Below are 18,453 nucleotides of genomic sequence, written 5' to 3'. Positions count from 1 at the left end.
CCCCACATCTCAGTTCTCTGACACAAAGATCACTTTAGCTGGAAGATGTAATAGTCGCATTTCTGGAAATTTTTGCCAGTGTACTTTGTATTCTTTGGAGAAGATCATGTAACTGTTTTTAATTTGACTTTTTCAGTGTGTTATGTTGTTATTTTAGTCGACATGCAGTGGTCTACAAGATACTGGCTGCTGAACTAGCCCTTCACTGTTCATATGCAGAAACACTTTGGTCAGAGGTGCCTCTGTATGTTCATCCTGTGTATTGAATGCAAAACGAGGATCAATACTACAGACCGTTATTGATTGTCGATTGTTTTTATGCTCATGCTTTTGTGTTTTGACAGTATTCGTTAGTACCTCCAGGTAGTGTGTTGAGGTGTGTAAAAAAGAAGAAGGGGTCTCAGATGTGGGGATGTGGATGTTTGTCGCTCCGAGCTGCTCCGCCTGCCTGCAGGCTGCCCCCTCTCCTCTCACCCTCTGCCTGGCTGCTACGCTGTAACCTCCTCCTTTCACCTCAACCAGACCCAGTAGCCCTCCCCTGACCAGGCCCTTGAATACATTTCTATGCAAAAAAAAAAGGAAAAAAAAAAAAAAAAAGAAGAAAGAAGCTGGGGGGGGTTTACAGCACACCAAACCTGAATCGGTTCCCTGTCAGCTCCTGTCAGCACTTCAAAAAAGGCCACAGTGTCCATAAAGTCAGACTAAAAAAGGTCGGCCTTTCTCTCTGTGCTGAAAACACTTCTGTCCAGCTTGATCTCAGGGTAGGGGAGTTGATGATAGCAAGTATGGGATACAGCTCTCCACATCAGTCCCCTCTATAGCGAGAGCCAAGAAAAAAAAAGGCCATCTAAGCAACAAAAAATGAAAAGTTCGTACCTGTAACTCTACCCCTGTTGGAAGGGGGAAAGCTTGTATTGAACCTTTCTCTCTCTCTCTTTTTTTTTTTTTTTTTCTAAATGTGGCCTACCGTTGCCGTTTGGGGGACACGAGTGCTTGTAAAAGCTGCCAATGTATTGTGCCAATACGAATTACCTGTGTCATACTGAATCTGCAGAGAGCTCTTGTTTTATCCGTTTGGAGGAGCTTTGATAACCTTAGCAGAGGGTGCAGACGGCGGGGACAGGAGGGATCAAACAAGAGAGCGGCAGCATCACACCCACCCTTCTACGACTGAGATTTTTTATTTTCTCTTTCCTTTTCTTTTTTGCTTTCGTGGGGAACGCCCCGTGCTAAGGAGAAAATCTTCACTCAGTTGGGGGGGGGGTTCCAGTTTGCTACAGTGCACAGTTGATGATGGGTAATCCCGGGTACATATTTTTTTAAAACCAAAAATGAAATTGCATTTTATCGTCATTTTTATGAAGTTTGACATAAAAATCTTGAAAAATGCTAAAAAATCTAAATGAGAAAAAAAAAAATCTATAATATGTTAAAAGCTCTGCACTTCTAGCTGAAACGTCTCTGGCCGTCGGCCTCTACCACCGCCATCTGAAAGGGGTGGAAGTGGCGGCCGGGGCTCCGTTTTGTGGATGCTGTATTTATCTTGTTTTTGTGTTTCGTGTCCTGCTCAAAGCGGGCCCACTGAACTGTACATTTCCACAGACCCAGAAGGCTTTGGGCCCTCTGTATCAGCCTCACTCTCTCATTCTGCAGCAGCAGCGGGGAGAGGCACATTTCAAGAGGTACAAAGTCTTAAAAAAAAAACAAAAAGAAAAAAAAAAAAATGGGAAAAGGCTACCTTTCAGGACTTAGAGTCCTGCAGCACACAAGCAAAAATCACTATTGCCTGTTTCTGTAACTGCCTTGATCCGAGCTCAGACAGACCCAATAGCCGAGGACCTCCCAGTATCCTGAACTAACTGGAGAACCCTGACAGCGAAGGGGGTTTCCCATGCTGCACCAGCATCGAGAGGCTCTCCTCTCTACAGCTCTGTTCTAGATACCAGTAGATATGTATTCACAGCGCGCACACACACGTGCGTGTATGTACATGATATACTGTGAGTACCATGTGTGGTATCACCTCTTCAGACTTCTTAGATGGTAACCTCTGAAACTTTTTTTTTCTTTTTTTTTTGAAAGATCCTGGTTTAACACAGCCGAAAAAAGAAGCAATATGTATTTTTTTTCCCCTGCAAATAAGTGATACAAAGGAAAGAATTTAAACCGATGTAAAACTGATACTTGATGGATCGAAAGCTACGTCTTTCTTATACGGCGTTAGATATGCACGTTCTGGTTCTGAAGGCATACTGCAGTACTCTGGTGTACTGTAGATGAGTGTATTTGTTTGTTGATTAGTCTGTTCAAAAAGAAAAAAAAAAAAAGCCCAACATGAAGCACCTGGTGTAATGCAGATTTTACCCAAATCACAGACATATCAAAACGAGAAAAAAATTATTTAACAAAATACTTGAATTATGGAGCGCCAATAACATAATGTGAAGTCAGCAGTTTTTGTTTTTGTTTAGTTTTTTTGTTTTTTCCTCTCGCCATCTGACAAGTACACATATGGGCTCTTTAGAGAATATCAGATATGTATTGCATTAAGTTACAAATCTAAAATTAAAAACAAAAGAAATCATCTCAGATGCGTGCTTGAACCTCAGACGTCTGTATGAATGTGTGCTCAAGAAACTGTGTGTACAGGGCGCGTGGCCTGCTGTTATGTTCCACTCAGTACATTATATTTCGTGTCGTTTTCGTTTTTTTCGTTACGTTTTGTCCAAATCTGTTCTGATAGACGTTATCTTCTAACGTTGCACTGAGTGTCTTCTACCCCTTACTCAGCTAATCGTAGGTAAAAGTTTGGAGGGGCGACGGTGACAATTCACGTTTACATGTTTACTCAAGGACTTTTTTTGCCCCCTCCACCCTCCACCCTCCACCCATTATGTCTGTAAAAAGTTTATCTACCTTATAGTGGCTTTTATTGTGGAATAATCCAAGACAAGGATTATCATGGAGTATTGCACCATTTTGTTTCAACTAAAGGAAAAATGTAGCAAAAAAATACTAATAATAAAGAAAAATGTAAACAAAAAAAAATCAAAAAACTTTAAAAAAAGGGATTTAAAAAAAAAACAATGAACTGTGGCCATAGATAGCTGTAGAAGGACTAGTAATCCTGATGTTAACTTGGTGGAGAAGTGGAAAGGGATGAAGTGTGAGAAGGTGAGTTTGTTACGAGACTCATTTCAGAGGTGCCTATCTTTTTTCTGTCTTTGGTTTTTTGCAAAAGCCATCTGTCGTTTACAAGCATTTCATTTGTCTGAAGCTCAAAGAAACAGGACTCTATAACAGGAATGTTGTTTCAGAAAAGGACAAATTTCATCTTCCATCAACTATGGACATGGAAAATCTTGCAAAATGAAGATTTATGCTACTTTTTCAGAACTCTGGGATTGATCAGTGTTGTCATATTTAAAAAAAAAAAAAAATGTTTTTTGAGTTCCCTTTTCAGTGACTATCTTTCTATGTGTATTAAGTTGTGATTTGATGTTCTCCTGTAAGACTTTGACACAGTTTGCTCACTATCTTGCACACTCATAAAAGATGTGGATTATGTCTCAGGAAGGCCAGGGTTCCAGATACCAACCTCATCACTTTTAGGTTTAACGTTAGTGTAGAAAATTTGAAAGAAAAAAAAAAATAGAAAGAAACTGAAAACTATTCAACTCCAAGCAATCACTGAAATTAGTAGTATATAGAAAATTTAATTGTTTCACGAAAAGAAAAACGAAGAAAATTGTTAGTGGGAAGTTACATAAGACTGAGAATCAATTTTGAGAAAAGTGGAGCGCTTTATGTGTAAACTCTTACGTAGAAATTGCTTTACGTTGAAACAATGAGCAGTGGTTTGACAAAGAAAAGAAAAAAAATACATTTTTCTTACCTTTTGAGTTTCCATCCTGTAGTTCAGGAGCATTGTGCAAGACCTCTTTTTATATTTTAATCATTTTAAATCACCTCGCCTGTCGTTTGCAGAACGTGTGTTCCCGGGACAGGTTTTCAGTGGCTGATATATTTCCTAACAGGTGGTTTTCAGAGGCAGGATGAAGCTGGTTTTAAAAGGATCATGATCTATGCACAAGTGGGAGGGATGAGTCCGGACACCTGCGGCTGTACTGCAGGTGTTTGAAAAACCAAGACTCTGGGGTTCGGGCTTTGATGTTGGGTTGTTTTTGTTTGTTTGGGTGGTGTTCTTATTTTTTTTTTTTGTCTTTTCATCCCCCAAACTCCATCTTCATGTTTTAGCAAAACTTTACATTGCGTCGTCATGTTGTGTAATCCTTAACCAATGAGCGCTTATCCTTCTGCTAAAGCACTGTGGGTTGTACTGAAAAAAAAATAATGCCCATGACTTTTAAAGTTGTCTATTTTTGTTTTGTTTTTTTTAGGAGAGGAGGGAGGGTGGGAAGTGGGTGGGTCAAGGACTGGGGGCACTTTGCCTTTGCCTTTCTCTTCACTTTGAAAAAAAACAAACAAAAAAAAAAAGCATTAAGGAAATACGTCTGTAAATGAAATGCAAAGTTGTGGCTTTTAATGTTGTTCTTTTTGGGTTTTTTTTCTCCTCATAGAATGTGATTGTTAAAAAAAACACGCATTGGAAAAAAATGTTTCCATGAATTATGGAGCTTCTTTCAGACTATATTAATAAATTACAAATTTTCTTGTCTGTTACTGGTTGGTGTCTCCTTTACTTTACCAATCCTTTAATTTAGATCGGAGGAATTTGGGAGCCAGGGTTGAAGGATTGTTTCACCAGTACGTGTTTTATTCCCAAGCCAAGGTCCCAGGGGTAATATAGCACCGCTGAGCCTTTCGCAATGATTTTCAGAAGCGTTCTTCACCGAGACGTCTTCTAGATGCAAGGGAGCCAGTTCTTGGCTTGGAGACTGCACCCCGACCATCTCCTCATAGATGGGTTGCAGAGGCTACAGGTTTGCACTGCGGTGAGCTTTGACCTGACAGCCATTGAGACAAGGAAATCCAACCAGTGAAGGCAGAAGTACACAAATGCATGGCGAGATACAGGAAAACAGGTTTCTTGCATAACCCCGGTTTTCAGATTAGCATGAATGAGATTCGCCGCCTCTGCTTTTTTTCTCAGAAGCATTACGACGTCTGTATCATCTGCCCTTTAAGCAGCTTGCACTACGACGCAGCACCATTCAAAATAAGCACGTCCTCTCGCTTCCCCCTAGCAAGACAGGTTGTACAGTGACACGTTTCACTCATGCTATTCTTGAAAACCGGGGTTACGCAAGTCACCCAAAGTTCTCATTCATAGCATTTGTTTCAGTGCTTATCTCTAGCTACCATCAAAGGCCCAGGGTTTAACACACCAGAGGCCACATTTGCAACGGAGACGTCCAACTTATAAAATCGAGCAAAAGCAAGTGCAGAAGACCAACTCACCACTGCACGTCATGACTAGAAACCCCTTTAACCAGGGCCCAGGATACAGTTTGGTCACGAGTGGAGTGGGCCCACAGGCAACTTGTATATGCTAGGGCAATTGCACCCACAATCACCAGGACCAAATGTGGTGCAGGAGGGCGTATAGAAAATGCATCAATATCACTGACATGCTTAGCAGACACCAGGGCCAGCAAAAGCTCTGTTTTAAGGAACAGATGTTTTAGGTCGGATGCTCAAACGGGGGGCCGGAGAGGGTCTCTTAACCTTGACTACCAGATCCCCCGGAGGAGCCTGAGCGCCATCTTAATAAAACACCATCCCTCTTGAATTCCTCCCCAACCTGACAGACTTGCATCCGTCGTGACCACCTTCCATGACAGGACGGAGCCTAAAGGCACTCCCTGCACCAGGAAACCCGGGTGACGCCATTGGCGCAGCCCATAATGCACTCCGCCGTGACCATCACTCTCCATGCACCATGACGCGACCACCCAGTGCTGAAAATCCCTCATGTGCAGGTGGCCAAACGGAACTGCCAGGGTGGCAGAAACCATCATTCCCTGCAGCCAGAGGCATAGCCTGAAAGGAACGAGGCAGGCTCTCAGCAGGTCCACCCTGTCCACTGACAGGCACGCGTTGAACGATCTTGAGTCCAGCACTAGCCCCAGAAAACAATAGTCTGCACCAGAGAAAGCACACTCTTTTCGTGATTTTTTTTTTGTCCTGTTATGGCATATCGGGCATACCATATAGAGAAGATGGCTGTTTACATGTGCTAGAACAGATTTACTCTACAATAAGGATATTTTAAAATGAGAATCCTAATTGCATGATTTACTTTATTGAATCAAAGATGAATCTAGCATTAGAGTAGGCAGGCCACATTGCTGTAATAGCAACCTGTTTGTATGACCTTCAATTATCAGGGCATTTTGTGAATCAGTGCGTGAAGGTGTGTGTATGGGGGCGGGGGATTTATCACAAAGTAGGTATTGAACAACCAATTGAATGTGCGTCACAGCCTCCCGCTTCAAACAGGTGGCCAGCTGGATGCCCTGCTTTCTCAGTGGGGCTATTGCTGCCTCGGTACACCGGACATCCTGTGCAGTGGATACACTGATGTGTAGAAATATGTGTGGAAATGTGCGTCTTTCAGGTTGACAGATGTGAACCAATTGCCTTGACTCACTAGACGCAAGAGAGATGTGTAAGTGAGCATTCTGAATTTGTATTTTCTGAGATATCCAGTATTTACGATTCCAGAACAGTGGCTTCCCTCTATGATACCGTGAGTTGCTGTTCACTGTGAGAAAACGTTGTTTTCTCTTTCTCTCTGTTACTGTTGTACCTGTTGTGTTTGTGGCAGATGGTCATATTTAGATTTAGACCACTTTGCTCTGAAGCAAAAGCAGTGCAAATTGCTCATACCTGCTGAACTGGATGGGCGAGAACCAGTGTTCAATCAGCACTGTTTGCTTTGTGAATCGGACACTAAGGCAAAGCACATAGTGGGGGCAAATTATGTGAAAAAATTTGAGCTAAAACTAGGCGCTGCCCATTTTTTTAGTCAATATGGGCCCTAATGTTTAAACTGACATAGGAAAACTTATTTTGATGAAAAAAATAGCATTTAATTTCTACTGTAGAGCATGTTTTCGGCAGCACCTTGTCACACATTTTCCCCTCCATCAAAACTGAAACTGGTTGAATACTCAAAGCAGAAGTAATAAAAACCAAATCTTTCTCATAATTAGTCAGCTTAATCTCACATTATCTCACAGCTGGGCACTTCAACAGAAAAACAGTACCAAAGACGCATTAAAGCAGCCACCCAATGAGCTGCGGCGTCCTAAAAGTTACGTTGGCAGCTCTAAACAGAGGTCCCAAAGGCCCGATCCTCAGCCTTTTCCAAAAAAATAAAAATGCAGAGAGTGCTTAGAAGTCAAATCTCTAAGTAGTGTGTTGATGGGAATCAGGAACAATTGGTGGGACCTGCTAACTATTTATGATCTCAGATCTCTAAAGTTATTGCTTTTTACAATAACTTCAGAAAAAAGCACAATAAATCAAAACAAGATTGCCAGATTTTAGCTTTTTTTATTATTTTTTATTGGAGATGTTTGTTGCATGTATTTTGTACAGCTCTAACCCTCTCGAGTTCTGGTTTGATATTTATGTCTAATATCAGAGATTGGAATACATTAAGATAAAATGTACAATCTTGCCACTGGTATAATTATGTACCCTGATAAACAACTGAAGACACTAAAAACTAAATATATACTATCAATATAAAAATAGTCCTCTCGCAAGTAAAGGTTCATATAAATGTACCAAAGTGTAATTTTTTTTTTCTTTCGACAAATCAATGTACAAAACAAAGAAAGAGCTCAAGAAAGAAGTGAGAGTGAGGGAGTCCTGTGGATCTGAGGCAGTTGGGTTGATCTATTTAAAACTGTTGGTCGAAAAAAAAAAGGTCAAACATTTTATTCCTGAGCCAAGGTCCGGGGGTAGAGAGCGCCGCTGGGCCTTTCGTAATGATTTTCAGAAGAGCTCCTCTTCATCGCCACGTGTTTGTAGTCCACGTCCTCCAGACGCAGGGGAGCCATCTTCTGGCTGGGTGACTGCACGCCGACCATCTCCTCGTAGATGGGCTGCGGAGGCTGCGAGTTGGCGCTGCGGCGAACTTTGACCTGACAGCAACCGAGAGACGGGAGGAAAACAAATCAGTGAAGGGAACAAACGCAGCAGACGCTATACTCTCGATTTCCTGTGTCAAAAGAAAAAAAAGAAAAAAAAAATCAATGTATGTGATTTTTCTTCCTGGGGACGTCTTTTGATACGAACCCGCCGAAAACGAAGCCAAACTTCTCCAGGACACGTGGGACAAAAGCATGTTTCCTTTTTAGCAATTATCTAAACTTATTAAATTAGACAAACGACAAACACAGCCGTTGAATAACTGCGCCCACTAAACTTTAAGAAAAGCATGCTGACAAGTGCAGCAAGACTTGTGAAACCCGTGTGGTTTTGTGGTGAGCTGGAGAGGAACTTTCTGCCACGCTCTCAGCAGGCAGGTGCTGTTCAGTAGTAACTCATCGGTGATCTGCCCCTCCTGTTCGTGTGCAGTGTCAGAGCAGCGGCTCGAGCCCCACTCACCTTAAACTTCACGATAAACCCGACGAGGAGCACGAGGAGAAGGCCCACGGCGCCCGACAGAGCGTACAGCAGAGTGTCGTAGCTGGAGCAGCCGCACCGGTCGCCTGCAGGCAGACGCAGAACAATGATCAGGACGAGATGTCGTGAGATTAAAAACGAACAAAAACACAAAAAGGTGTGATGATAACAGCCTGTGTATGACTGCACAGCGAAAAAAAAAAAAAAAGAAGAGCAGAAACCGCAAAGCTTCCTTCCTACTCGGAGGCTGCAGTTTGAATATTTTTTGTTACTTTTGAGGGGAGAGCAGTTATTAAGCTGAGGCTTCTCGGTAAGATGGAAAGATTAAGAGCTCTGCAAACCGTCCGCCAAGATGCAAAAGTTCACATGTATTCGCAGGCAGTTATCAGGAGGTGGTTGCTGTTAGTAGAAGACACACAGCAGCAGAATGACTTTCTCAAGGCTGAACAAAAGGCTCGAATAATCTTCAAATCATTATAAACGAACTCCCTGATAATGTGGGGGAAATCGTTCTCAAAAAAACAAAAAACAACAAATGGGGCTGCATGACTTGAAGAAAACACGCAGTTGAGATATTGTGAGGACAGTATTTGTTGATATGAACCCACAAGTTCTGTCATCACGATGCTCATTACACAACTTTTAGAGAAGCGGGGGTCCAATCAATTGCCCAAAATGCAGAAGTTCATATATAATCTTCATGAACAGGAATGTTATTCGTTTCGGGGCTTTTAATGATTTATCTGATCGTCATTGAGTTCCTTGTATTGGTCAATTTAATAAATGCTGTCAGAAAAAAAAATAAAAATCTATTGTATGCTGGGGAAAAAAACTACCAGCTGCAGTCAACCGTGATCACTGACAAGACATTAATAATCATTGTCAAGTAAAAGATGTCCTAGAGCAATTCAGCACCACTTATTAAAATTTCAGATGAATGTTGGATTAGAACAAATCCACAGCAAAGTCAAACTTGTGAACTTAATTCTGCTTTTGTGTCTTTTAATCATTAAAGCAGTATGTGGTAAAAATCATTCCACCCTGCAAAACGAATGGTTAAAAAATAAAAAAAATAACATTAAATGCCCCAAACTGATATGAGACTGAGGCCCACGATGAATAGATGTAAACTAAAAACATATTATATTGTTTTAAGTATATATATATATATATAGGCTGTGAATATATATAGGCTCAAAATGAAAAAACTAAATCTTCAAACACTGATTTAAAAAAAAAAAAGACTTGTTTTAAAATAAAAAAGGGCTCCAGTTTTTCGTACTTTGGGAGCAGGTTTAAGAGTTTTGTTCTGGACCTGTTAACCATTTCGATGTTAGGCAGTTAGTATTCACAGCAGCAGGAATGTGTGAGGGAGACAAAAGCATCTTAACGGACGCTGGCTCTTAATGGATTATTTTAGAAATATGACACACAGAACATGATCTTAGACAAACTGCTTTTCCACACATACAAAGGTTTAGTTTCACAACATTTTATTTGTTATTACTCAACCACATGCGTTCAAAGAAAGAAAAAAAGACCATTTCTGCTGTGCAGCTTGATCATGATTTGGGTTTTTTCTGTGTTCTTAGTTTTGGTCAGCCTGTTCTTGTATCAAGAAAAGCAAAACAAAAACGAACAAACACACACAAAAAAAGACAAGCTCATTGGAGAAAACACGTGGGCTTTTCCCTGCCAAGATGCTTTGCGTTTCATGTTTGATGAGGCTGAGCAAAACCCTGCAGAGGGCCACGAATTTATTAGAGTGCCTTCAGTGATTAGGAGGACAGTTCAGGTCTTTACAAGTGGGATTTTAGGGAAAGATTGTGAACATCTTACCTGTTGTAGATGGCTCTTTGATCGACCTCAGTTTGGAGAAATAAAGTCTAATTCTGACAGGATGGATGAGCTAAAGGCTAGTCTGAGCGAGGCCAAGGCCAAAGTGGATTGCTGCCGTTTTAAAAAGAGTAGTTTTGCTTGAATTGAATGGATTTTTAAGCTGGGAGTAATCTAGCTCACATGTCAAACTCAAGGCCCGCAGGCCACATCCGGCCCATGGCAATATTTTATCTGACCCCCCAAGATAACATTTAAATTTTATGATATCTGGCCCTGCAGTCTGTGACAAACTGAGTCTCTGTTGTTTCTCATTTTGCTTAAAAAAACCTGAGCCGATCTTCCTGTGACAGTTACTTTGAAGCCAAAGTTTGATTTTGATAAGAAAAGGGCAACAGAGATCAAACAGGACCGATTAAACTCGTTGATGAACTTGCAGCCAAGAAACAATATCAGGTATGTAACATGAGTCAATGTGCATCACAGTAACAGAGTAACTTCTTGTTTCAAAGTTTAATTTTAGTAGCTGTATACCGTATTATCCAGACTATAAGGCACACTTAAAAGCCTTCAATTTTCTCAAAAAACAACAGAGCGCCTTATAATCTGGAGTGCCTTATATATGTAAGAAGTCGTAATGTTTTAGTACGACTTTGGTAAACGACAAAGCCGCACCGCTTGCAGCATTAAGGCTCAGTTATAGTCGCTCTTTGTAGCGTCTCGCAGGGCTCTGATCACGGCACACGGACCTGAGCGAGCGGTGGAGGCGTTTATAGTTGACATTTACGTCGGTGCAGTGTTCTCCGAAAAGACAGGGGTTCGAAAATGGACCATTCATTGACAGTGCGCTTTATAATCCAATGCGCCCTATAGTGCGGAAAATACGGTAATCAGATTTTTATTGGTGTCTTTTTTTTGTTTATTTTAATGGAGAAAAATTCACAACAAGGCATAAGAAATGACTGCTAATGATGCCTTTTTAAGGTCAATCTATTTTTCTTTGCCCATTAAATTCTTTTTGTTCTAAATTCTATAAAATATGTCACAAGGAAAAGGTGATATTTCTATATGAATGACTTGACATATTACATATAGAAACCATTCATCGAGATTGGCCCTCGGCTAAGACCAAGTTTTTAGTTTTCACCCTCTTGTGTAACAAAGTTTGACGCCCCTGATCTACCTCATCAATCAAGTCCGAACTGAACTCTATTTCTCTGAACGGAGGTTGTTCAAGGAGCTGTCGACAACAGGTAGTTGTTCATAAAGTGGGGTTTCACAGAACCCCACATTAGTAGATCTGATCGATCTGTTAAAGGCAGTTTGTTAGTAGAAGCCAGTCGTGACAGATCGTTGCTGTGGCCACAACACAAAGGAGACACTCTCCTCATCATTCAACAAAGAAAGCCTGTGCCAGCCGTCCTGAGGATCAGCCCCTGCTGGCGTGTGACCCACCTTGCACAGAAACAAAGAACCCTCGTCTCCCTAGCCCGGCGCTGCGGTGGGGCCTGCCCCGCAGGAGCAGCTGGCAGCTGTAGAGGGCGCTGTCCTCCGGCTGGAGCTGCTGCAGGGTCACGTTGTAGGTGATGCCGCCCAGGCCGGGCGCGGAGGACAGCCGGACCCTCTCAGCGGGGAAACGGCTGCCGCCGCGGTGCTGCTTGGAGTCGTACACCACCTCCGCCGCTTCCCGGCCCCTTTGCCTTGTCAGGCTCACCCCTTCCACGGCCAAACCTTCCCCGTTCGGGCTGTGGCAGGGAAGCACAGCTGAACCCCCGGGGCACGTCTGTACCAGGACCACGTCCAGCAGGGCATCTCCAGGGGGAACAGAGAGTAAAATCCATGTAACAATAGGGCCGTCGTTTAAAAATGATCTGAGGTCAGTCTGGTATTGTAAGGTTGAACAGCGTCACATCACTGCAGAATTGTTGGGCAGTCTTGTTGATTTGTAAAATAAGTGAAGACTGAAATCTTCTGTTAAGACCTTTTGCTTGAACACTTCCTGTGGATCAGCCCTCAACTAAAACCAAGCAGTCGCTTCCGCAAGTTGAAGGTTGGGATTTTTAACAACGCTAGACACAAAGTATGAGCAAAACACTGACCTGAAGATGCAAAAGTCTGAGGACAGAAAGACTGAGCAACATGTTATAACGATGACTCAGATTAATAATGACTAACAACAGAAAAAAAAAATAATAAAAGTGACTGATATTCTCAGTGAAAAATGCAGCATAAGGGACCAAAGTCCCTGAGTCGAGTTGGCGCGCGCGCCTAACGATTTCACAAAAACGGATTCTGGCTGCAAAAACTTCCGTCTTCCGTCCAGCAGCAACAAACTACATGTAGTTTGTGTTAGTGTGGTAGGAAACGAACAGCAGCAGCTCCTGAGCATAAATTTTAGTGGGGCGGACATTCATTTCCTGAATTAACAACCGCGGGTCGTGGTTGTGTGTTGTGTAAACAGTCCAGTCTGATAATTAAATCAGACAAACGAAGTATTTTTTATTTTAACTGAGTAAAATTAACCAGACAGAGACAGGTGCACGGCTTTCTGGATTGAAGTCATATTTCTGCAATAATACTTGAGATTAACAAAGGTAAATGGTGGAAAAACTTCGGTAGAGTATTTCTAAAAAAATAGAAAACCAAAGTGATGCTGGCATATATATATCTACACACACACTTCCATTTCACCCCATTTGTTCCACATGGGCGGTTCCACTTTCATTTCAAGCTCAGAGCTTGAGGGTTCTAAGCAGTATCTATCTTAGCTGTTCCTTATATATATATATATATATATCCCTTTGATTACAGACCAAGACCCCACCTGGGCTTGAACCTGCAGCCTGCAGATCACTGAACCACAGAACTACTGAGTTTCAGCAGGCACGCGCTGAAGGAAGCCACAGAATCAGATAAATAAGAGCCACCTGTTGCTGACATAGAAAGTCACAGATGCAGATAATAGGCCTACTGTTCGAAGAAAATGTCCTGTTGTTTATCTCCTCTCTGTGTTTAATTATCTGTGTTCTGTTCATGTCTGCTCTGCCTGCTCCAAACTATCTGCTAGTTTTAGTCTCATAAATGCATTTTTAAACATAAAAATCTCCACTGTTGGACACAGCAGGTTTTGCTGCATTAAAAAAGATCACATGAGGTGTAATGTTATTAGTGGTTGTATCACTGAGCTGAAACCAGCAGAAGGTGTCCACAGGGTGGAATATTTTAGCCTCAATGAGACAATTGAAGCTGTCCTGTAGACAGGAGACATGTTAAATCTACTGACCTGCACCACTCTATAACTGCAAATAAGTCCAAAACTGAGAATGAATCACAAAAAACATTTTAAATTTCAAAATAGTTGAAAAACACACAGAACAAGACAATACACAGCAAGCTGAGTAATTAAGTAAATCACATTGTTAATTAGGAGGAACTACTTTGTGTGGCGGATGATTATTAATGGAAGGACATGAAACTCACCGGAGTTCACGAGGAGGAAGAACTCGGTCTTTCCCGGGATCCGTTCGTCCTCGGAGGCTTCCTTCTCCAACATGAACTCGCAGAAGTACCTGTCGGTGTCCGCGGCCCTCAGCTGCGAGATGGTGACGTTGACGGAGTGGGCGCTCGGGTCGCCGCTGACGCTCAGCCGGCCTCCGTAGGCGGAGTCCTTCACGCTGAGCGCCTCCTTGGTGTACTGGAAGAGCACCTCCCCGGGCCGGAGCCAGCCGCGCTTCAGGTAGAAGCCGTAGGGCGGCGGGCTGCCCGGCGCCATGTCGCAGGGGAGGAGCACCGAGTCGCCCTCCTGGCGCTCCACAAACACGGCGGCGCTGAGACCTGCACGGAGACGGAGCGTGGCGCTAATTAGCTGCCATGTTGTTCCTCCCCGGAATTATGAGGTGAGAAGGAAGTTTGCGTGTGATTTCCAGCTTTTTTTTTTTTGACTACAATAATTAATAACACGCACTGGTTCTTGCCAGTTTATTCACTTTAAACCAGCTCATCATTTTAAAAGAGCTTTAAACGCACCAGAAATGCATGAACATTAAAACTACATAGCATAATGACCAATGCGCGCTGATTTGACGCGTTCGGTGGTGTCCAGGCTGCGGAGCGAGTAAAATATCATGGAAAGGTTCGTATAAGTCCCATTTTTGGGGAAACGAAACTCTACATTACTGTCACCGACAAAACTGGTGGCTGCAGTTTTGATGAAAGAATATATCCAACACCGGGGATCGAACCCGCGAGCTTCGGCTCCGCTGTGTGCAAACCTTTTAACATGTTCTGAATGTGTCACCAGCCCCTGTGACGAAGCTTAGTTTGCTTTTAATTGACAGAGAATAAAAAGAAACCCCGAAAAAAAACTTTCAAAATAAAAATGTAAGTCTTAAAAGACTAAATTGCTGCTCTTTAGATAAAAGAGATTATATATTATACATCTATATAGAGATGCAACATGAACAAAGACTTTTCTCTGGTCTGAAAATAACTAAACAGTGATTCAGAAAGATGGCTCAATTACTGATAAGGATTGTTGCTGACCTAACAACAACAAAAACATTTGTTTTTTTTTACAAACTTCAACCCAAAGCTGACCAAAGAAACACAACCAATGTGTTTTCCTTATTCTTGTCCACTCCTGAAGGCTTACCCCGCACGACTACATTCAGGCTGACAGCGAGGCCAGGCCGCAAAACCAGACCAGAACCCAACTCACCAAAGCCTGTCTGAATAACGAGCAGAGCCCACAGGCGAGCCAGGCGTGGGACCCTCGTCATCCTCTTCATCCTTGAACCCCGAGGAGACACTTAACGCCGGTCCTGGGCGAGCGTCCGATCCATGACACTTCAGATGGCAGCACCTCGAGCTGGAGTGTCAACAGCTTGGAGAGCTGTAAATGAAACCAGGAGGAACCCCCACACGAAGCTCCACCTTCAAGTTTCAAGGCATCTCTCGCTCTCTCTCTCTGCAAGAGGAAGCGCACACTTACCCAAACCCCACGTTTGTCGAAGCACCCGCCTCGGCGGTGACAGGAGGAAAACTGAGGAGCAGGAGACAGAGCTGTGTCTAAACATAAAGCAGTCCAAACAGAGCTATAAGAACGGGACATGTAGGCGGTATAAAGAAGAGGAGTGTGCCGCTTTCAAGAAATGATTAGTTAGTGAATTGCTGTTCATACTATTTAATATTCCCTGTCAAAATGATGTGTGTGTAGATATAATTATGGACCATGAAATAATTATGATCGTTATAACATCTGTCTTACAGCGTACAGTGGCTCACAAATATATTCACCCCCTTGGATGTTTTCTGCTTTCATTGCTGTCAAGATCACTATAAGCTGGCCTTTGTAAAAAAAAAAAAAAACATTAGGAAAAAAAATCTTCAGTGTTAAAGTGAAACTAAATTTCTACAGAGTAATAGCAATTTAATACAGATATTTGATGTCAAATAGGTAAGTGCATAAATATTAATATAATAAATCCTGACGTGATTCTCTAAACAAACTCATGTCAGGATTTAATCTGAGGTTTCCTCAACAGAGTCTTTCTCTTTGCCTCTCTCCCATAAAGCTCAGTCTGGTGAAGAACCTGATCAGCAGCTGTTGGAGCTCAGTCTCTATCTGACCTGCTGAAGCTTGGACCTCCTTCAGAGAGCTCACAGGGGTCATGGTGGTCTCTCTCAGTGTTCTCCTTCTTCACGGTCACTCTGTGAGGACGTCCTGCTCTTGGTAGATTTACACATGTTCCATAATCCTTCCATGTCCTGATGATGGATTTAACAGAACTCCTGGAGATGTTTAGGACCTCAGAAATCTTTCTGCATCCATCCCCTGACTTTACTTTTATTCTTTTTTTTCCCTGAAGTGAATTAGGACAATCACTATTTGTTCACCAACATATTTTACATCAAATATTTGTATTTAATTGCTATTACGCTGTAGAAATTTTGTTTCACTTTGACACTGAAGGGTTTTTTTAAAATATTTTTGTAAAGAAGGCCAAAAATGATCATGGCAGATTTATGACAGCAATAAAAACAGAAAACATCCAATGAATACTTGCAAAGCACTGTATATGTTCTATATGTTGCTGTATTGAAGTTTATATTTTAAACAAGCGAGATGACTACAATTGATAAATGATGGAGAAGAGGTGGGACCAAATAAGTATTTCCTTCCCACCCCTTTTCATTCTGTAAACCAACAAATAGATACTGTGTGTAAGTCGTACTAATTTAGTATAAGTATCTTTTTTGTTTTCCACATCCTTTTTCTGCTATTGTTTGTTTTCTTATGGTTTAAATAAGCAAATTGTTACAAAAAAAGTCTTTAAAACTCAGAGTCAGAATGAGACAGACCATCAGCAGCTCAGGAGCACACATCTTGGTCCATAAACATCTTTTTGAAATCTATTTTCGTTTCACAATAAGCCCTTTAAATTTGCATTCATTGTGTTTCACTTGTTCGGAACATTATTTGTATATCCCAGAGGAAATGATTGTGACAAGTCATCTGTGAACAGGATGTGCTTTGCTGTGATAATGGACATCACTGTCAAGTCAGTGTTAGATGAAGGGTCTACGCGCCTTCAACTGAGCTTTGGCGCAAAAACAAATGAGCAACTGAGCCGAGCGTCGAAACATTGCAGGCTGAAGCCGAACGTGGCCAGAAGGCCTCGCATTCATCAGGTCAAATGCACTAAAGTGAACACTGGTCTAACGTGCAAAAAAAAAAAAAAAAGATTCTTTTGTACTTAGAGGCGCTAACATAAAGCACAGGTCGACTGACTGTTTTCTTCCAGCAGACATTTTGCCTTAAATTAGTTCTGCAGGCATAATTTAGCTTTAGATGACGAGAGATTCCCAAAGAAAGCAGATTAGTGATCTCTGTGGAGCTGCGACCCATTCTGAATGCAGAGTAAACTCTAGCAAACGACCTAAATTAGTAAACGGACAACCAAAGGCTCCAAATAAAGTCCACAGGTTTTGGTTTGTGACGAGGTGTTTACTGACTCGTGACAGTCCGTCTCCATTAATAAAAATAATCCGTTTTGTAGTTTTCATTTCCAAACCGTTTCGTTTGTCATTATCTGTGGGTTCGTTTCGTTTTTCATGCAGCTAAATGTAAACAAGTTCGTGACAAGCTTCGACGAAGCCCCAGGGAAGGCGCGGGGGTGCTGAAACGCTTCCAAGCAGAAAGGGTCTCAAAAATACTTACACAGCTTAGTGGAGCCTGTCCCCTGCCAACAATAGAGACACAAATTATGGTTAGAAAAAAGAAAAAAAAAAGAACAAAAACAACGCACAACTTGCTTCCTGTAAATGTTGGCGCTGAGCTGCAGCTACGTTTAGTTGACTCTGTAAATGTCTTTTTTTACCTTTTTATTGGCGCTTGTGTTAAATTATTTTATTTTATTTACATCGCTTTGTGATAGTTTTATCTGTGAATAAATAAACTTTACTTACTTACTAAGCCATTTCAAAGGTTAATGCCACCCAACCTGAGTCTTTTAAACTAGTTGAAGTATTAGATCCTGTTTTACAGAGGTGTTTAAAAACTACAGACCTCCAAACTTCATGTGGCCTTCAGATTAGCTCAAGAACAGAGCATAGAGAGCTTCATGGAATGAGTTTCCATGGCTGAGCAGCTGCATCCAAGCCTTCCATCACCAAGTGTAAAGCCTCAGATGCAGTGGAGTAAAACACAACACCACTGGACTCTAGAGCAGTGGAGACGTGTCCTCTGGAGGGAAGAACCACGCTTCTCTGTCTGGGAATCTGATGGAGGGTTCTGGGTTTGGCTGCTGCCAGGAGAACGGTTCTTGTCTGACTGCATGGAGCCAAGTGGAAAGTTTGGTGGAGGGAGGATCATGGTGTGGGCTTGTTTTTCAGGAGTTGGGGTCGGCTGCTTAGTTCCAGTGAAAGGAACTCCTAATGCTTCAGCATACAGAGACATTTTGGACAATTTCATGCTCCCAACTTTGTGGGAACAGTTCGAGGACGGCCCCTTCCTGT

General features: G+C 42.1%; 1 protein-coding gene and 1 long non-coding RNA gene across 2 annotated transcripts; one reads left to right on the top strand and one right to left on the bottom strand.

Annotated features, from left to right (window-relative positions):
- Positions 1 to 7,509: 7,509 nt before the first annotated feature.
- cd7al (cd7 antigen-like) lies at positions 7,510 to 15,766 on the bottom strand. Its single transcript, XM_017432095.3, has 5 exons — positions 15,155 to 15,766; positions 13,918 to 14,271; positions 11,893 to 12,249; positions 8,584 to 8,687; positions 7,510 to 8,117 (listed from the first exon to the last, which is right to left on the bottom strand). The coding sequence occupies exons 1-5, from the start codon at positions 15,222 to 15,224 to the stop codon at positions 7,911 to 7,913; spliced, it is 1,092 nt and encodes a 363-aa protein (XP_017287584.1). The 5' UTR covers positions 15,225 to 15,766; the 3' UTR covers positions 7,510 to 7,910.
- Positions 14,197 to 17,716, top strand: LOC119616908. The gene is made up of 2 exons (XR_005232993.1): positions 14,197 to 14,333; positions 15,083 to 17,716. It is a non-coding gene; the product is annotated as an uncharacterized LOC119616908 (long non-coding RNA).
- Positions 17,717 to 18,453: the final 737 nt, after the last annotated feature.

The sequence above is a fragment of the Kryptolebias marmoratus genome, linkage group LG3, assembly GCF_001649575.2.
Source record: "Kryptolebias marmoratus isolate JLee-2015 linkage group LG3, ASM164957v2, whole genome shotgun sequence".
In the NCBI taxonomy this organism is placed as follows: domain Eukaryota; kingdom Metazoa; phylum Chordata; class Actinopteri; order Cyprinodontiformes; family Rivulidae; genus Kryptolebias; species Kryptolebias marmoratus.
Note: the sequence above shows the minus strand (reverse complement) of the source record. Positions and strands in the feature narration are given on the sequence as shown.